Source organism: Rousettus aegyptiacus, unplaced genomic scaffold (assembly GCF_014176215.1).
Source record: "Rousettus aegyptiacus isolate mRouAeg1 unplaced genomic scaffold, mRouAeg1.p scaffold_m13_p_2, whole genome shotgun sequence".
NCBI lineage: Eukaryota > Metazoa > Chordata > Mammalia > Chiroptera > Pteropodidae > Rousettus > Rousettus aegyptiacus.
The window spans coordinates 691158-710752 of record NW_023416295.1 but is presented as its reverse complement, the minus strand read 5'-3'; the positions used below and the strand labels follow the sequence as shown (position 1 = coordinate 710752).

General features: G+C 67.6%; 1 protein-coding gene across 16 annotated transcripts in view; it reads right to left on the bottom strand.

Moving 5' to 3' along the window:
• Positions 1 to 5628: 5628 nt before the first annotated feature.
• KIF1A (kinesin family member 1A) overlaps positions 5629 to 19595 on the bottom strand; it is a 78465-nt gene continuing 64498 nt past the window's right edge. For 8 of the 16 annotated variants that reach the window (XM_016144227.2, XM_016144221.2, XM_016144223.2 and 5 more), the window contains 12 exons: positions 17590 to 17613; positions 16456 to 16570; positions 15457 to 15590; positions 13770 to 13831; positions 13470 to 13615; positions 12678 to 12878; positions 12220 to 12297; positions 11768 to 11892; positions 10662 to 10814; positions 10020 to 10212; positions 9046 to 9164; positions 5629 to 8649 (listed from right to left, as the gene is read on the bottom strand). In XM_016144227.2, the coding sequence (XP_015999713.2) occupies positions 8607 to 8649; positions 9046 to 9164; positions 10020 to 10212; positions 10662 to 10814; positions 11768 to 11892; positions 12220 to 12297; positions 12678 to 12878; positions 13470 to 13615; positions 13770 to 13831; positions 15457 to 15590; positions 16456 to 16570; positions 17590 to 17613 (1393 nt within the window). In that variant the 3' untranslated portion in view covers positions 5629 to 8606. The remainder of the gene's footprint in view (positions 8650 to 9045; positions 9165 to 10019; positions 10213 to 10661; positions 10815 to 11767; positions 11893 to 12219; positions 12298 to 12677; positions 12879 to 13469; positions 13616 to 13769; positions 13832 to 15456; positions 15591 to 16455; positions 16571 to 17589; positions 17614 to 19595) is intronic. The other 8 variants (XM_036237010.1, XM_016144222.2, XM_016144224.2 and 5 more) reach the window with 2 other exon arrangements.

The following is a 19595-nucleotide window of genomic DNA, read 5'->3' as shown; positions in this document are numbered from 1 at the left end:
TCTTGCGGCGGGCTGGACCTCCAGAAGCAGCCTCCCCGGACGGCGGGGTGACTCGAGGTGACCCACGTGCCCTGTGACGCCAAGGCCTGGGGATGAAGTCCCACTGGGCGCTGAGGTCAGGCTGGGAGGACACGGGAATGGGGGGTCAGTGGGCTGACGGTGGACGTTTGGGTGGAAATTGGGATGTTGACCGGACTTACGCGAAGGCTTCGCACCCTCAGCGCCTGGCCGGATGTGGGGGGTATTGGGTGGGGCGTTCACCCCCCACCCGGCATGCCGGAGCAGCAGGCGCGACAGCCCGCCCTGCGGCCCGCTGAATGGGGCCCAGTAGGACGGCGGGAGCCCGCAGAGGCTCTGATTTTGAAACAGCGTAGGACTTCAGCGGACAAGAGGGGGCGCCACTTGCATCAGTGCCGGGCTGGACGCGGGAGCGTGGTGTGGACAGGCCCTCCGTAGATGGCCCAGCGCAGAGGGTTGGCCTCGTGGCAAGAGCCAGTGAGCGCCACCCAGTGGTGGCCACTGGGTCCCGGACCAGAGAACTGCGGTTTGAGATCACGGGCTCCTGGCTGAGACCGTTCCAGTGGGCAGAGGACAGGAAGTGATCCCGAAACCCAGAAAGGCCCCCGACCTACTCCGTGACGCCAGCAAGCACGTCGTCACTGGGGAGCCGGCGACCCGAAGGGGTCCGGACTGAGACGGAGAATTTCTCTCTCCACCTCGTTCACACAGGTGCCCGCTGGCCGGACGCTGGTGACCTCAGCTGGGCGCCTCTCCTCCCCCGCACTGACCTGGGGATCCTGCGCGGCCGCGGGGTCCCCCTGCGGGTGGACCAACCACGGGCGGCCGAGGGCGTGGCCGGCGGTCCGGGGCGCGGATGTCCCTGCACCGGGCGGGTCGGTGGTGCTGCGGGGCCGGCGGCACGGCGGCGGGAGCGGGGCGCGCTGCGCAGGGCAGGCGCCCGGAGCGCGCTCGGCGGGGCGCAGGGCACCTCACGCCGGCCCGGGCCGCGCCCGCCTCGTGCGCTGGGCGGTGGCGACACGCAGCCGGCCTGGCGCTCGAGCAGGTGCAGGGCCGCGGCCGCCGCCTGCGCCCGCACCGTGCCACACGAGAACGCGGCCTCCGAGGGGCTTTTCCCTGCAAACGTCTCACCGCGGATGGAGCGCAGGAGGAATAACCCGGCATGGCCACCACGGACACCCACGCGGCTCGGAAGACGCGCAGGTGTGACCGGCGCGGGAGGCGACACGTCGCACCTCGCTAGCGCGAGACCTCGATGCGGCGCGCGATTTTCCTGGCTCCCTGTTCTGCGGACTCGTTCATCGGGCGGTGGAAATGTAAGCTTCAGCAGCTCCATTTTCAGCGATCTAATAGAAGGCGGCACCAGCCTCTCTTAGCAAACGCAAGATTGCAAATCATTTCGACGGTTTTTAACTTTGAGAAGGACCTTTCTGGTGATGGAACCATTCCTGGAGCTGTCCCGCGCCTGCGAGAGGCTGTGACAGCCCTGGGAACCCTTCTCGGAAATTATTTTGCAACGTAAATTTAGTGCATTTAGAGCAGATGCCGCTTGCAGAGCAGTTTTCAGGAAAGATTTAACTCTTCATACACATCCGTTTTGTGTATATTTGAACTTAAATGAAAAAATGCAAATCGACAGCATCATTTTAATGCTCCCTCCGACATGTCCAGTAACTTACGGAGATCACGTAAGCCGATTCACGATCTGCACGCAGTTGAAAATACTGGTTTGTGTGCGTTTTATCATTGTATCTTTAATTACATGGAAAAACTAATTTTTAAGTGTCTTTAGTTTTAGTAATTGGTTTAGCAAAACTTCATATGAAAAGTTGTTCTTTCCTGTCAAATGAAAGGACCTTTAAATTTAGTTTTTGCTTCCGAGCTGATGGATTTTGCCTCATGGTGTCGCAGTCCTCAGAACAGAGATGCTGAACGGCCCGAACGGCGCTCACGACCTGCTGGCGGCTGCTGCCGCGTCCACACATCCGCTTCTCTGGTGCGGACTTGCTGTCTGAGCAGCAGCGGCCTCTGTCCGGGAAGCGGCTGTGCAGACGCCAAAGGGACCTCCTGCGGGCGGCCGCGCCAGCCGGCCCTACGCCTGGGGTGCTGGTGCCACCCCTGAGGAGCCCCCTTCCTTCCCAGGGCTCGACGTCTCTGCTGCTGCTGCGGTGACCCTCTCCCCAGCATGGAGAGCGGACGCCCAGCTCCCACCCCCAACCCCTGCACTCCGCAGTCTTTCCGGAAGCCTCTGAGCAGCCCCGCCAGGCCCCCTGAGAGCCACGCAGGGCTGCCTCTCAGGCAGGTCGTAGGGAGGTTTATTGACAGGCAGTGGGGGGCGCAGACCTGGGGCTCCCTCTGCTCAGGGAAGTCCCAGGGTCCGGCCAGGGGCCTGCACATCACGGGGTGTTCCCGCGGAGCACGTCCACGCAGCCGCCGCCCCGCCCCCCTCCGCCTGGCGTCCTGCACTCTGCACCCCTCTGCGGGCACCTGGCTATCTCCAGGCCCTGGGGCGGGCTTCCCTCTCGGGGTTCGACACCTCTTCTGACTGCAGAACAGATTCCTCCGCAAAAAGCCGGGGCACAGCAGCACCATCCCTGCAGGGGGCCAAGCGTCAGCCACGGGGCCCGCGGGCTCGTTTCAGCCCAAGGTAACCTGGACACTCGCACTCCACGCTCACCCCGGACCCTCCCTGGGACGGGGGAGCCCACGGACCTGGTCCCCGGCGTGGCTCCTCCAGTGCCCACCCCTCGGAGATGGGGACAGACCATCAGGAACCTGTGTGCGCGTCTAGACCATGCCCTGGGGACCTGGGCCTGCATTGTCTGCACACACATCCAGAGCCCCAGCAGAGCCTGTCTGGCTTGTTCCCGGCCCGGCTGCCTCCTGAGAGTGACCTGCCATCTATGTGGGTGGCTGATTTTAGGCTCTAGCTCTGGGCTGGGAAGAGCAAGGTGAGCCGAGGGCCAGGGGCGAGGCCTCGCTGACCCTCGTCCCCAGGTTCTGCCCAGAAGTCCTGGCGCGGAGGCTCCTCGCCGAGCGCCTGGCCGTCCCTCCCGGCGGTGGAGGCCGGGAGAGGGGAGCGTGTTCTTCGAGTGCAATGCAAACCCTCCAAGCTTTGGCCTGTGGCATGTGGGCCCCACCGGTGGCTCTCGCTTGGCCTGCAAACGTCAGCGGTGGCCTTGGCAGGCCTGGCCTCCGTGGACGCCTCCGGCCCCCGTGGCTCTGGGGGCAGCCCTGCACCCACGGCTGGGGCACTGGAGGGGCTCCCCAGGGAGCCGAAGGGACATGGCCAGGAGCCAGGTGGGGACCCACGGCCTGGGGGACCCCCCCCCCCCGGCCCCTGACCACCGGGGTCGCAAGGCAAACCCCGCCTCCTCTGTTCCGTTGTGTCCTGAGACTGCTCTAAGATGACAGAAGGCGGCTCTGCAACGTGCCAGGCCACCGAGCTGGGGGAGACTTGCTGGGGGGGGCGGAGGCAGCAGCAGGACGCGGGGCGCTGGAAAGCGGGCGGGTGACGGCTCGCTACCGGGGTCTGGGGCGCCGGCGCCTCGGTCTGCAGCGCAGAAAGCTGGAAAACAGCCTGTTTTGTTCTCCGGAACCCCCAAAGTTTCAGCATGTGCAGCGCTGTTCCCCCAGAAGTGGGGTACACCTGGCGCAAGTCCGCCTGAGTCCCACAGGCCCGTTCCTACGGAGACGGCCGGCAGCCCTCCGCGACCCTGGTGGAGATGGCCGTCTCCACGGGTGTGTGGACCGGGCAGCGGTGGCACCTGGGGGCAGAATCCCCTGCCGACTGGGGACACTGCCGTCCACGTTCGGCCCGAAGGCTTCCACGGGGAACCCTAACAATGTCAGACGTCACCATGGCAGCTCCGGAGTCAGAGGCGGGACTGGGTTGACTGGTGTCCCCCCGAATTCAAGTCATTCCCAGACCTTGGAATGTGACCTTCTTTGAAAGAGGATCTTGGCAGATGTAGGAAGTTGAATTAAGAGGAGGTCACACTGGAGCAGAGCGGACCCCGAATCCAGCGTGGCTGGCGTCCTACGCGAAGGGCGGCAGAGGCTGGGGGGCTGCGGCCGCAAGCCCAGCGAAGCCAGCAAGGACAGCCCCACGGAGGCCAGGAAGCCCGGGAGGACCCGGGCGGCCTTCAGGGAGCGTGGCCTGCTCAGGGCGGGCGCCTGCCGGCCTCCCAGGGAAGCGCCCTCTAGCGGGGTCAGCGGGGTCAGCGCCGGCTCAGAGCCCAGACATATGATTTCGAGCACTGGGCAGGACCTCGGCACCCCGGCCTGCCTGCCGCAGGGCAGCGTGAGGAAGGGGTGGGGCCTCCGGGTCCTGCAAGGCTCTGTGGGCTCAGCACCCGCAAGGTCAGACAGAGCCACTTAGACCCTTCCCGGGGCCAGGACGAAGGGCGGAGGTGGAGTGGGAAGGTCCAGCCCTCCCTCTCCCACGGTGTGGACAGTGGGGCAGGTGCCCGACAGGGAGGGTCGCAGAACAGCCCTGGGGGGAGGGGACCAGGGAACTCACGGACCAGAGGAGGTGCCACCTGCGGGGGTGGGGGGACTGGCCGAGGCACGCCCTGTCCGTCAGTCCGAGGACACAGAGATGGCCCCTCAGGCCCTGCTCTCCTCCCGGGGAGGCCCCAGCAGTGCACCCCCCTCCCCCTATAGGTGGAAGGGATTTTTGCGGACCTGATGACCCAGCTGATAAAAGTGTGGAGAGGCTGGTGGGCCCGAGGGGCTGAGCCCAGGTGCGGGAGAGGGTGTGCCCCCATCCAGGAGGTCAGAGTCACGGGGTCTAGTGGCTGAGGGTGCTCCGTCCCCCGCATGGTGGTCACCGGCCACAGGGCCTCCCCGCGCTCCTCTGCCTGGGCTCAGGGGAGCTTTCTGAAATCTCTTGGTGAGATGCTGCTGAAAACGGTGTCTTCTGAAAGTGCAGATTCCCCTCGCTTCTTGCGGGGGTCGGGAGCAGTCGGCTTTTATGTTAACTCTGCGTCCTGTGGCCTGGCTGTAGGTGCTTATTATGCCCAGGAGGCTGTGTTTGTTCGTTTGGGGGGGGGGGTTTCTTCATAGTCTTGTCATCAGGAACGCACCCAGCTCTCTCCCTCCCCTCCCAGTTGCATTTTTGTGTGTCTAGGGGGATTATATGGTCTTTCTTTTACTAGTTTAACATAGTGAATTAGTTGCATTGATTCATTTTTGAACCAACCATGCATTCCCAGGATCCCTTGGTCATGAGAGATTATCCTTTTTACGTATTATTAGACTCGATTTGGTTATATGTGATTGAGGATATTTGTTTCTATGTTGATACAGGATATTGGTCTTCATTTTATTTTACTGTAACGTCTTTGTCTGGTTGTGTATCAGGCTGATGCTGACTGCTCAGGCTGCCTGGGCGGGAGGCTGGCAGTATCGGGTCAGCGTGCTGAGGGCACCTGAGCCATCCAGACAGCTGTGGCCAGGCACCAAGGGAGGCAGGTGGGTGCTCGCGTGGTGAGCACCCTCTCGTACCTCCCGCCCGTGGTGCCCCTGGGGTGCTGGACGCCTGGCCTCTGGGACCATCTGCAGCCCCACCAACAGACCTGAAGCATGAACGACACACAGCAGAGGCCCTCGGGTCTGGTGCTGCGTAAGGAGCCACGTTTATTTCCTAATCGGACAGAGCCTTAAGTGCACACACACAGTACAGGAGCCTAGAACCTCACACTCAGGGTTAGGACGTCAGGGAACTAGTTACGTTGGATGGCGGTTACGGTGCAGGGGCCGGGGTGTGCCACACAACCACATATGTACAAGCCATGGGGACCTCAGGGGACAGGCAGCTGCAGGAGGCACAGGCCCCAGGAGAAGCCACGGCCTGCTGCTCGGGGGACCGGCGGGGCAACCTGGCTCACGCACAGCCGCCTGTGCGCGTGTGGTCGGGGAATCGCTGCCATCTTATGAGCCGTCGTTCAGAGCAGGGACGTCTTGCAGCTTGCACCCCAGCACAGCCCAGGCCCAGCCAGGTCGCACTGGAGCCCGGCAGCCCCTCCTGGGCCACAGGGAGCTCCAGACAAGGACCCCACAAACAACGACACTGCAGCCTGAGCATCAAGTATTCACACAAAACCATCTGCGAGGTGGCCTTTTGGACCTGCTCCCCTCCCCTACTCACTTGAGGTGGCCATCTGGACCTGCTCCCCTCCCCCACTCACTCAAGACAGCAGCAGCCATGGCCAGACCCGGACCCCCGCCCCCTCACCTCACACATGAGGGCCCTCGGTGTGGAAACTGAGTCCCGGTTGTGAAACGACTTGTCCTGACACAGCCCGCAGGCGGTTTTGGGCGGGGCGGGTGGGCGAGGAGCCAGGCTCCCCGAGTTGGGATGGACTTCCTCTCCAGCCACTCTGGGTGTCAAGTCCTGCTCAGGGCCCCCTGTCCTGGAGCAGGCCTGGCTTTGTCCCCACCAAGATGGCAGTCCCCAGGGGCCTCCGTGGCCGTGGGTGCTCCTGAACGGGGGATGGTTCCCAGCAGCCCCCCGGGGGGGGCGACCCTCAGCTCTGCCCCACACAGCAGGTGCACTGCAGGTTGGTCGGCCTCAGACACCTGTGCCCTGGGTGGGAGCACCTAGGCCCCTTGGAGGCCACGGCCTCAGGCTGGCTGACCTGAGTGGGCCGCGGCCGGGAGCTCAGAAACTGACTCACCTCGGATCGACTCGGCCGCCCCATCTCCTCTCCTCCCCGCCCTCGAGGCCGTGGGCAAAGCCAGAGCTGCGCGTGCCCCAGACGGCGCTGCCGCCTCTCTCTGCGTCTCCACCCACGACTCTGGGGAACGTCTGGCGGGGAGCACAGGCCCCCCCCCCTCGGACAATGTCCTAGTCCTGTCCAGGCTGCGACCCCTGTCTGGGGCCCCAAAGGCGCCCCCGCACCCACGGACACGACCCCAGGCCTCGGTTCTCGCTGACAGGCTTCTCCGCCGTCACCGTGCCGTGCAGGCGCCAGCGAGGCCAGCAGGGCGCCCGGGGGCCGCCACGCGCTGCGCCCCAGGCTGCGTGAAGGGGGCGCGGTGCCAGCCGGCACGGGCAGACGCCGTCACGGGGGCTCAGACGTGCCCCTCGTCCGAGGTGCAGCTCACGGGGCCTGAGCCACCTGCCCAGAGGACCACCTCGCACGGGCACCCTCGCGCAGCTAGGGGCTGGCTGCACACATCCCCAGAGAAGCTGGGACACACTGGGTCAGCGCACAGAGCCAAGAGAATGTCCATGTCACATCAGAGCCGCATGGGGACAGCGTGGGGAGAGAAGGAGTCTCAGAACCAGACTGCAGGGTGGGCTGCGTTCACCCAGACCACATGGGCGGGGCAGGTGTCAGTGGGTGGCGCCTGGCGGGGGTGGGGGTGGGGGGAGGTGATATGGGGAGGAGGGAGGTGCCCAGGAAGGCCGGGCGTGACCCTGGGGCCTGGGACGCCCAGCCCGGAAGAAGCTGGCTCTTGGTGGGCCACGGTGGGGACTGTTCTACAGTTTGTTTGTTTTTCCTTGAGAGAAGAGACCAGATGTGGCTTTGAGTGTGAGGACAGGTCACAGGAGAGCCCAGGCCCCGAGGCTTCTCCGATGGGTTTATGGCCCGGGCATGACGCATGGCCGGACTCATCCTGCGCTGGCTTCCCACCTGTCCTGGGTGACCTCGGGCACAAAGTGGACGTTTTAAGGAGACCAGAACGAGACAGGCAGCACCTTGCGGACAGAGGGGGCCTGGGTGGCGGGCAGCCCTCTCCTGACCCCATGCTGCCTTCTCGCCGGCTCTCAGACTCCCTCCCACTGGGGCCAAGAGGGGGGCTCCGATTTTCTCCCCGGGACTGACCTCGGCTCACCCCGTTGCTCGCACAGTGGAGAGGCTGCTTCCCAGGCCCCTCACCGCCTGCGCCCTGCCGGCCTGGACGCAGAGGCAACCGCCGGGGTCCCGGCCCTCCGCCCCCTCTCCTCCCGCACGGTCCCAGGCGCCGCCGGCATAGCTCGGAGCCGGGTCTCAGGTGGCTGCTGTGCAGGTGGCATGTGCCCTCCCTGCGGCTGGGACCTGAGGCGTCAGCGTCCCCGACGCGCGCCGGCGGCCGGAGGGCAGCGCCTGCCAGGCAGCCCCGCGCCGTGGCCTTGCAGGGCGGCTGCCCGCCTGTCTGTCCCTAGAGGCTTGGGAGAGGCGCATGGGACTAAGCGGGGCCGGGGTCCACCTGAACCCTGCGGGTCTGAGTGAAGGCATTAGAAATAAATACTTACAAACAGGACACAGTCTGACCGTTAACTGCGGAGTGGACCGTTGCAACGTCGCTAACTACTGTACGTTAATTATGAGTCTGTCTATGCTTAAAAAAATATCAGAATGGCAGCGACACCCCACGTCTGAGAGAAGCGAGGACGCGGCCTCTGCCGGGGGCACGCCAGGTCGTGCGGCGCAGCCCCCGGCCAGAGGTGGGGCTCGCGGGGCCCAGCGCGGTGGCCCCGGGAGGGGGGCCTCGGCCGTCTGGTGGGGGGCGCTGGGGGGCGACGACACGGTGGGTGGTGAGGTGACGGGGGCAGGGCCCGGCCGGCCGGCTGCGTCCAGGGCGGGGGCGTGTTCGGCTCAGACCCTCATCTGGGCAGACCTCCTTCTGGAGAGCTTGGACCTGCAGAAGGGCCGGGAGAGGCGCAGCGGTCAGGGGGGCGGAGGGGGCGGAGGCCCGGAGGGGCGGCCACAGCAGCCCTCCGAGGCCGCCTGCTGCCCCTGGGCCCCCGCTGGCTCCTGTGTCACCAGAGACTCGACCTCAGTTTCCTGTCCCTGTGACTGGCCAGGAGCGGCCAGCTCTCCTGTTGGCCCCGAGGAGGGAGGAGCTGGCTACCCGCCCCGAGGACGCGTTTTCCCTACGCGAGGGCTGACGCAGGTAGCAGCAACTTTGAAAACCTCGGGACTTTGAACAGTGTGTGAGCAGCAGCAATACATCCGCGTCCTCAGGAAGGACGCCCGGCCCCCCGCCCTCCCGGCTCAGACGCGGACGGCGGCCCGGGCCCCGACGCAGCCCTACCGAATGGTCCCGGCCAGGAGGGGGTTGAACGCGTACAGCCAGTCATGCATGTCCTTGTCGCTGTTGGCCTGCAGCAGGATGCCCCGGTGCTCCGTGCACACCGCGAACGTGTTGGGCGTCTGCAAGACACCGCGCTGTGAGAGGCGGGCGGGCCCCGCACGGGGGCCACGGCCCACGAGGGCCCCTCCGCAGAGAGGCACGAGGGGCCAGGAGGGCAGGCCGCAGGAGCGGGCGGGGCCGGGCGGGTGGCAGGGACTCTGCGGGGTGCAGGGCCGGGCCATGCTCCCTTCCGGGAGCATGGCTCGCGGTCGGGCGCCCTGCTTCCTCCTGTGCCACAGGGACACCTGGCCGCCACTCTGTCCCTACGGGATGCGTTCACCCCGCACGGCCAAGATTCCTTCCCTGGGCCCCTGGCTCAGCTGGGGTCCGGATGTGTCCGCTGGGCCCTACTCGTCCGGCGTTTCTCGCAAGCCTGAGCCCCCAGCGTGGTGGGTGTAGGTGGCAAGTTGGGTCTCCACTCCCACCCCCACCCAGAGAATAAAAAGTCGCCTGGTGAGCACTGCAGACGCCTGCAGGAGCGGCTGGGGCGCCCGGCACAGATGTCAGGGCGGCCACCTGCTCAGACCGGACCGGAGGAAAAGCCAGCGGACAAAGGACAAGCAGACGGGGGCTGGAGCTCTGGGCACCGCCCTGCTGCAGCGTGGGGACCTGGCCCCACCCACCACAGGCGTCCCTGGGAGGGGCTGGGCCACTGGCCATCCAACGGGAGAGGGCGAGTGCTTGTCCTGCCCACCACCACTGGCTGTCACAGGACCATCAGCCCCAGGGGGGCAGAAACCCTGGGACGCGCAAGGGGCAGGGGACAGAGTGGCTGCCCCCAGTGCCCCCAGAGGCGGAACCGGATGGCCTCAGACAAGGGCCCAGGGCGGGGGTCGAGGCCCTGGCTGGGACCCGCCCCATCTCGCTGGCTGTACCTTGAGCATGGCTTGCTGGTCCTCGCTGTACTCCACCTGGGCGGTGGAGAGGTTGAGCACGAACCTCTCCACGGCATCCTTGTCGCTGTTGTACATGTAGGCGTAGGGCCGCCGCACCACCACGAAGCGCTTGGCCCAGCCGGCCGTGTGCGGCTCCAGGAAGTGCAGGTACCCCTTCTTGGAGACGATGGGGCTGTGGGGATGGGACACCTGCTCGCCGGGGGCAGGCCGGGCGCCGGCGGGGCCGCCACGGCGCGGGCAGCAGCAGCCTGCGGGGCAGCCAGGGCCGGCCGCCTGGCAGCACCCCACCCGGGAGGCGAGACCAGAGGCGGCCACCCCGCCGGCTTCCCAGGTGTGGCTCGGGAAGACGCTGAGAAGGCTGAAGCTGCCCGGCCCCGCGTGCTGTGGCCCGCGGCCATGGCTCATCCACGCGGCGTTCCCAGGCCCAAAAGGCCACCAGGGGCCACGCGGGCAACCTGCAGCTGCATCACCTCCGCCACCCCCCGCCTGGGCCTCGGGCCCTGGCTCTGACCCCCTACACCCCGCCCCACCCCGCCCTGGGCCGGGACCCCGGCCCATCCCGTGGAGACGGCTGCTGGGTGGTGCTTTTGAGGAGACAGCGTGGGGCGGTGCCCCACGTACCTGACCCGAATCTCCTGGATGTCGGGGACCAGCAGGCGCTGGGGCTCCTTGTCCGCCTCTGCCGTCTGAGCAGGGAACGGCGTCTTCTTGGACTCTGCCTCTGGCATGGGCTCCGACTCCGGGCTGGCCGGCCGGGAGCTGGGCTGGGGGATCCTGGGAGAGCAGAGCGAAGCCGCTGGAGTCCCGCCTGGCGCCTCCTGGCGGGACCCAGAACCAGCGCCACCAGTTCCCGCGTTGGCCAGCGGCACCCCCTCAGAGCCACTCGGGGCGCCCCCCACAGTCTGCCTCCCCCCCCCCGCCTCCCCACCCAGTCAGAGCTCTGGGGCCTGACCACCTGGTTCCGCACTGTGGTGGACGGGCAGGGAGGGTCCCAGCGGTGCAGGACGCGCCCCTCTGGCCCCGTGGCACGTTCCGCCCTCCCCCCGCCACCCCGTAAAGGTGGCTCCGGTGACTCCATCTCCAAAACTGAGCTGACGTTGATACGAAGGTTTCAGGGACATGCCACGGCACAGGCCACCCTCCTGGCTTGAGTGGCCGGACCTGGTGGCCAGGGAGGCCTGGCGCAGGTGGACGGCTGCAAGGCTGGACGCCATCTTTATTTCCTTTTTCTTTTCTTTTTTTTTTTTTTAAATAAAAAAGGATTTGAAAACACCATGAGATTTTAAAATCTAACGGATCAGATACATGGTGCTGGCAGTGGGTGTGGGGGGCCCCTCCAAACGCTCGGCTCAGCAGATGTCACATGGCCCTTGTCCACGACAGCAGCTCGTGGTTCCCTGAGCTCCTTTTTATCACCTCCCCACCCCCAACGGAGTGTTTTGTGGGCCTCATCTGACCTGCTCCTGGTTTTAGTCACGGCGACATTGTACATTTACACTTCAAAACAAAACAGCTTCAGACAGAAGAAAGACACCACGCTTGGATGGTGGCTGAGCGTGGGCACGGAGCAGACTCGGGGTGCAACGTGCCCCACCGGGCCCCACCTTGGTTGTGCACGGCTGTCCCAAGTCACTCGGCCACTTGTGACGCCCTTCTCTGCACTCCACCTGAGTCACCGGCGGGCTCACAGTGCCGGAAGCATCTCCGAGAGCCTGGAGCTCACTCACCTCAGCTCGGCAGCTCCGTACCGCCCCTCCACCAGAGATGGGCAGGTGGAGGAGGGCGTGAGCGTGGCCGTCCCCAGGGGGGACATGGACGGGTCCCGCAGCAGGGTGACAGACATCTCGGAGAGCTGCGGAGGAGAGCGAGCCTGTTGTGGGGGACGGGGACACAGACCATCTCTGGGCCCCTGTGGGGACAGCCTCCTGCAGGGGCTGACTTCTGAACCTCTGCTGGCATTCAAACTCTCGTGAACACCCACTCCAACTGCAGGCACTCTCTGTCCGGCCTCCTGATGCCCCTGCCCTCCCTTGTGACCGCAGAGTGAGGACCACCCTGGGTGGGGTTGGGGACGGTGTGGCCCAGCCGACTGCAGGGTGTGCAGCTGGAGGGCGGTGGGGACAGGCCGTGCCAGGCGGAGGGCCCGGGCGCGTGGGCCGGGGCCCGCCACGGCGCTCACCTTGCTCTCGCTGGCGCTGGTGCAGACGTGGCCGTGTGCATACTCTCTGTTGAACGTGTGCGTGAGGAGGCGTAGGCACTGTGGAGAGCGAGCCTGCGGTCAGTGCCTCCGGGAGCAGACGGCCCAGTGCTGGTGCTGCGGGCCGAGGGCACGGCACCTCCACCCCTCCCCCGGGAAGCCCCCAGGGCAGGCCGCGGCCTGGGCAAAGGTGGGGTGGGCGGCAGTGTGGCCTGTAGGTAGGGCTGGAGGCCTCAGCACCAGGGGCGGCCGGCTCTGGGTGGCGGTGGTGAGCTCCCCGCCAATGTGGGCACTCAAGAGAGGGCAGGCCACTGCTCGGGGAGAGGCTGCAAAAGGCCCCAGGTTCCAGTGAGGGTGGGGTGGGGTGACGAATAGGGGGACTCTAGGGACGCCCCCTCCCCCGTTCTAGTCACAGGATGCTGCAGGGGCCCAGCGCCCACCTTGACGGCCAGCTCCCGCTGCCTCTCACTGGGCGCCTCCAGCGGCGACGGCCGGCCCTCGACTGAGAGCGGGGAGGAGGCGCTGGACAAGCTATGGGACTCGGAGTCCTCGCTGGAGGCTGGAGACAGCACCTCGGGGCCTGGCCGCTGCGCGGTCTCCAGCTTCTCCCGCAGCAGCAGGTAATGCCTGGTCTTCTCCACCTGCCCGCGAGAGCCCAGTGCGACCTCACCTGCCGCGCTCGCAAGGCGGGTGGGCGGACGCCCCACTGAGCACTGGTCCCGGCCAGGTCCTGGGAGAGCCCACCTCTCCCTAGACCATGGCATGTGACGTGGAGCCACGCAGCCGACGGGACTCGGTCCCCACCCGAGTCCTGCGGCCGCCTTCGTTGTGGCCAACACGCTGCCCTCCCTCCGTCCTGGCCTCACGCCCCAGCACACACCAGCCGAGAGCAGATGGCAGCAGCTTCCGGGGGGAGGGCCGTGGGCCCTGCAGCTCCGGCCTTGGGGAGCGCCCAGACGATGGGCCTGGGCTTCCCCTGACACTGTCCATGTGCGCCCTGCAGCCTGGGCAGTCAGCGTCTGCTGCTGGACGCTGGTCGCCCAACCAGAGCGACAAGCAGCCCGTGCCCCCTCGTTTCCCTTCTTGGCCCCGTCTGCAAACCCACCGCCCTGCAGTCAGGTGGAGAGTATGCCTGCTCTAAGCCGGTCCTCGTTTTTGGCGAGGGCCACACAGCCTGTGATGGGCCGCGTGAGTGTCACATGACCCGTCCTGAGACGGCAGGCATTGCTCACCTCCTGCAGGAGGCTCAGCTTCTCCAGCTCCCACTGGTGGTCCAGGATGAGGCTGTCACTGCGCGGCCGCCAGCCGGCCAGGTTCTCCTCGCCCCGCACGTAGGCCACGGACGTGTCCAGCACCCGCCTGCGGCGCCGCTGCATGCCTGGGCCGGGGATGCCCATCAGACCCCGGCCCACCCGGATGCGAAGGCACAGGGCCCCCACCGCGGGGCTCCCCGCCCGACCCCACCTCCCACCCATGGTCCACCCACCGCAGAGCACGCTGTCCCCCGCCCCGCAAGCCAGAGAGAGCCCTACCTGGGCTTCCCGCGTCGGCCACGTGGCACAGGCTGAGCTCATACACGCCCGTCACACGGTTGCTGTGGGGAGCAGGGGAGGGGGCACGTCGTCACCAGGCGCAGCAATGCCTAGACCGACTGTCACCGCCACCGAACGCACACCGGCACAGTCCTGCCTCACGCCCATGCCGGCGGCCCATGCCGGTGGCCTGCAGGGGCAGCTGGGGTGTCCGGTCCCCATGCTGCAGCCTCATTCCAGACCTCTGTTCCCTAGAACCCCCAATTCTGCTCAGAGTGTCCCACCAACCCTCTCATGGAGGTGGGGCCTGCCAGCTGGTGCGATCCCACACTCAGCAGGCGACCTCTGGGTGACTGGGTCATGGCCAGCCCAAGGCCACTGAATCCTGACCCCCACACTCTTTCCTTCCTCCCAACTGGGCCCAGAGTGGCCTGGATACCAGGGTCCGAAAGACTAAGCATGCAGGAGCCTCACTGAAGGGGACCAAGATGGCCAGCGCCCTCTCGTCACTGCCTTGACACCCCCCACCCAAGAACGCAAGGCGTGGCAGGAATGAGAGGGCGGCTGGCCCTGGGGTCCGATGCCCGCCCCTCGGGCGCTGCCAGCCCCTGCCGTAGCCCCCACCTCGTATTTACCCAGCTTTTCCTGACATCAAGGCTCAGGCCCCTGTGGCCCCCCGAGGTGGAAGACCGCCTGGCAATGGGATGCAGTGTGGCCCCTGGACCGCCCATGGTGGACCCCAGAGTAGTCACCCGAGGCCTTCCCCACTGTACCCTGCAAGCTGGCTCCTTAGCAAGCCCCCCGTGTTCCTCTAAGTGCTCCGTGACCTCCAACAACCCCGTCTGGACATTGAGGACGAAAGGCAGGGCCCAGCAGGAGCAAGGTGAGCCCCGCCTCCCCGCTAGGCCAGTCTGTGCCCGCGCGCATGCGCCGCGCAAGCGCCGCACGGCCGGGGCTCAGGGCTGCCCCCTCCCTCCCCCCCCCCCCCCCCCCCCGCGGCGCAGTCTGTGCGCACGCGCCACGCACGCGCCGCACGGCCGGAGCTCGGAGCCGCCCCCGTGGCACACTCTGTGACCGCACGCGCCACGCACGCGCCGCACAGCCGGGGCTCCGGGCCGCGCCCCCCCACCCCGCCCCCGCGGCGCAGACTGTACGCACGCGCCACGCACGCGCCACGCACGCGCCACGCACGCGCCACGCACGCGCCACGCACGCGCCACGCACGCGCCACGCACGCGCCACGCACGCGCCACGCACGCGCCACGCACGCGCCACGCACGCGCCACGCACGCGCCACGCACGCGCCACGCACGCGCCACGCACGCGCCACGCACGCGCCACGCACGCGCCACGCACGCGCCACGCACGCGCCACGCACGCGCCACGCACGCGCCACGCACGCGCCACGCACGCGCCACGCACGCGCCACGCACGCGCCACGCACGCGCCACGCACGCGCCACGCACGCGCCACGCACGCGCCACGCACGCGCCACGCACGCGCCACGCACGCGCCACGCACGCGCCACGCACGCGCCACGCACGCGCCACGCACGCGCCACGCACGCGCCACGCACGCGCCACGCACGCGCCACGCACGCGCCACGCACGCGCTACACGGCTGGGGCTCGGGGCCGCCGCTGCCGCAGCCGCCGCCGCCGCCCTGGCGCAGCCCCTGGCGGGCTCACCTCTCCGAGGCGCGCAGGCTGCCACTGCCAAACAGGTTGCGGATGGAGCGCGAGGCTGGCAGCTTGGCGTCGCGGGAGCAGAAGACCATGCAGAAGTCCTTGGTGATGACGGCCGGCTGCGTGCAGCTCTCCATCTGCAGGGCCGCGGTGCAGGGGCTCAGGCGCAAGGACACCTCGGAGTGCCCCGACCGAAGGTCACCTCCTAACCGCTCGGAGGCAAGACCCACCACGCTGACCGCAGCCCAGGCCTGCCCGGGCTGGGCGGCCCCACGCTCAGGCCTGGGGGCGGGGCCCGTGTCTGCACAGGCGCCCGAGGGCCCCAGCAGCCTCGCCATGAAACCAGGGTCACTGCAGGGAGCGTGGTTGAGGACACGGCCAGGCGGCCCTGCACCCACAGGACCACGTGGTGGCAATGGCTGTGCTGTCTGAAACAGCTGGCTGACCCCGAAGCCCAGGGAACTGCTGACAGAGCTGGCGGCTGCTGGGGACTTGTTCGGGCAGCACGCGGCTGGTTTCCTCAGGCCGGCAAACCGCTGCCCCGCGAGGTGGTCACACAGGCCCCTCGTCACCCCCAGAGCGACTAGCTCAGGCGGGAGGTCGGTGCCTTCACCTCCACTGCCAACCCCAAACCTCCCAAGGCCACTGTGCCTGGCCAGAAAGGCCCACGGCCCCAGCCTCCTCCCGTGCTCACAGGGAGCCCACAGCCCGAGACCCTGGGGACCGGGAAGGCTCCTGCTTTCCTGCTGCCTGGGACCCCGATGCAACGTCTGGTGGGGTCGCAGCCACTTTGCGACCCCAGGAGCAACCCCCACAGCAGAGACTGTGGGGTGGACTAGCCACGAGCACCGCCATCTAGAGCATGTGGCTCTAACGGGGACTGGGAAGTCCCCCGAGGCGGGGCGGCCGTCAGGGCGGCCGAGCGCCCCGGGCCCGCTGGCCACCACCTCCGGCTGGCGGCTGGGTGACTCCGGCAACATGCCCTGGACGTGGGTGACTTGCCTCGATGTAAGCGGAGAGGGTCACGTAGATCTTCTCCCGGTGCGGGGTGACCCGGTTCAGCAGCAGGGAGTTGTGCATGGAGCTGTCCCACGCAGCCTCGAACTGGTAAAAGGTCCTGGGCGGGGCAGAGACGGGGTGAGAACCACGTGCAGCCACGCTCGGCTGGGATGGGGACATGCAGACGGACGGACAGACAGACGGCATGTGGACCACCCACAGGAGTGCCCTGGGGCCACCGGTCCGGAAGCCTGGGGGGCGGTGTCCAGGAAGGACCGGCCCTTCTCACTCAGGCCTGGGGCGGGACGGGTGGCTTCAGAGGCCGCCCGCAGGGTGAACCAGCAGCCAGCTCCACTGTGGAGGGACGGACTGGACACCTGAACCCACAGCTCTGGGGCTGGGGCGAGGAGAGGCAGGAGGGCCGAAAGCGAAGGACGGAGACGGGAGGGAGGGAGCGGGTGGGAGAAGGGCGCTGGGGAGGCGAGGGGCGGGAGGGGGCCTCGGTCTGCGTGAGGAGGTGCCTCGGCCTCTCCCTGGACCAGTGTGGGTTTGCAGAAACCCTCCGGGGCCCCGCCCCTCCCCTCCCCTCCCCGCCATCACGGCCCTCGGGAGGGTGCTGGGAGCGGAAACCGGTGGCCGGACACAGGTGGCTCTGCTCCTGCCCACGGCGCCGAGCCCCACTGTGCGCAAGGCCGTGGGGCCCCTCCTCTCGGGCCTGTCTCTGACCCAGAGAGACGACGAGCAGAGCATGAGCCGGGGGCCCACGCAGTGGCACCTAAACTCTGGCCTCAGGCCGGGCACACGTTCTGCCGTCTTTCAGACTGGAGGTGGGGACGCCTCGGTCCACACCACGGCCACCCGAGGGCCCTGGGCAGTGCTGCTGCCCGCCCCCGCCCCGCCCAGTTTCCGTCCCAGCACCCTCCCAGGAACAGCGGAGAAACAAGTCAACACGAACAGCCCGCACGGCCGGCCCGGGGGGTGGCCCGTCGCCCCGCTCGGTCCGGGGTGCGGGCCGAGGCGGCGGGACGGGGCAGGGCCGGGGACGAGGGGCCGAGGAGGGGAGCGAGGGCAGCGCAGGGACACGCCGAGGCGGCGGCGGGCGGAAGCGGGGCGGCGGGGGACGCGAGTGAGCTGTACCTAGTGTCACCTCCGAGCGAAACGCTGAAGGCAAGGCGGCCAGGACACACACGTACACACACAGAAGAGATGCACATGTCAGAGCACGCACCGCCACCCGACGAGCTCACAGACACGGGCCGAGACGCCACGCCCCACCCCGCCGCGCGCGCTCCAGGGGCCTGGGGCCTGTGCTCCACACGGCCGCCACCCGGAGGGGCGCTGCCCCGGACGGCCGGGCTCTGTGGGGCCAGGCCCGGCGGCAGAGCCAGAGGCCCGTTGCAGCTCAGCCGGGCACGAAGGCCAGCTCACAGCCACGTGCCCCGGGGCCGGCAGCAGACGCCTGTGTGCCCTGCTTCCTGGACAGACTGTCCCTGCCTCATCGAGCTGTCTTCAGGGTGAAGGAGCTGAGCACACGAGACGGCGTCACCGCCCTCACTACCCGTCCTCTGCCAGGGCCCCAAGGCTCACGGGGAAGGCCCAACCCCGGAGGCCAGGGGCGTGGGCTGTGCTGGAACCCAGCCGCCTCCCCACGAGGCCCCGTGCAGAGAGCAGGACGCAGCCTCGCCCTGATTGGACCTCCAGGGACCTAGAACCTGATGCTTGTGGGCCTCGCACATGGGGTGGGGTGGAGGGAGGGGTCCTCCCGGGCCCCATCCCCCCGGGGCCAAGATGGCCAGCCAGACCAGGGTCCAACCAGGCATAGCCATGATGAGGCCTATAGGCTGTCTCCAAACCACTGGTCAGCCCGCAGCCCCCTGCCGCCTCCCGCAGACCAGCCCTCAGCCAGCAGCCAGTGGTGGCTTCACGTGGCCGTGGGTGCCAGACCTTGGCACCTGGGCAGGGAGGGGCCTAGACAGCAGTCTTGAGCCGCACGCCCCTGAGGGCTGGGCGGGGTGAGGTAGGGTGTGTCTGACCCAGACCTCAAGAGGCTGGAGGGTGGTGGGTGTGCTCAAGGGGGGGGGGGTGGCAGGTCCGCAGGGAGCCTTGGGCCTACAGGACGCCATGGACAGTGACCCCTGGATCACTCGGCAGGAAGTGGAGAATGCGGGTGGCTGAGGGGGAGCCCCACGAGACCCCAGGTCAGGAGCAGCACGCGGGCCGCCGGTCTCCCCTTCCCCTGCAGTGCCCCTCACTTTGCCCCACGAGGCATCTGGCCCCCGATACAATTAAGGGGAAATGCGTGGCCCAGATGTGGGGTCCCCGAGCCATGGCGTCAGCCCCAAATGGGAACTGTGAGAAGTGCAGAGCCCCAGGCCACCCCAGACCCAGGGCGACGTCACCCCGCATGCTGGGCATGGGCTCTGAGGTAGAGTGTCTCGACAGACCCCACTCTGGGCCCTTCCCAGGAAGCTGGGCAGCCTCTGGGGCACCAGACTGGCCCATCTGTCTGGGGAGACCAGGTCCCCGCCTGGCAGGGCGAGGTGGGGTCTCCCAACACCAAAGCACTCTGAAGGTCTTGTGGACCCTTCTGCTCTGGGCCCCCATGAGAGAAAAGAATGGGGTTGGGGGTTCAAACCGAGTGTCTCTGAATCCTGCGCTCACACCGCCCGCGCGGCCACTGCTGTAGAGTGGCCCCGAGCACCGTGCGGGCGGCCCTGGAACTGAGTGCGGCCCCGAGGGCAAAACGGGAGCAGGTAGCACAAACACAGCCCGCTTCCGCCCGGAGCCCGTGAACCTCGAGCGAACTGGGAGTGAGTTAAATGCCAACTTGGGATTGGCAACGATCACGTGACTTCAGTTTGTGGTGACGTGTGCGAGTCCCCCTGCCGGCAGCTTTCCACGGGTCACCCCATGCCCTCTCACAGCGAGGTTCCAGAAGGTTCTGCCACTTGTCCACGCTCACACTGCCAGCCAGGGGCACAGCCAGGCTGCCTCAGCCCATGCCGGGCGGCCCCAGGTCCTGCCCCCCCCAAAACTCCATCAACTCCCGCCGCCCACCACAGGGGCTCCTGCTGGATGCTGGGGCTCCACGCACCCTCTCCTCTCAGCGCCCTTAGCCTCCTCTTCAGGAAGTGCCCCAGAGC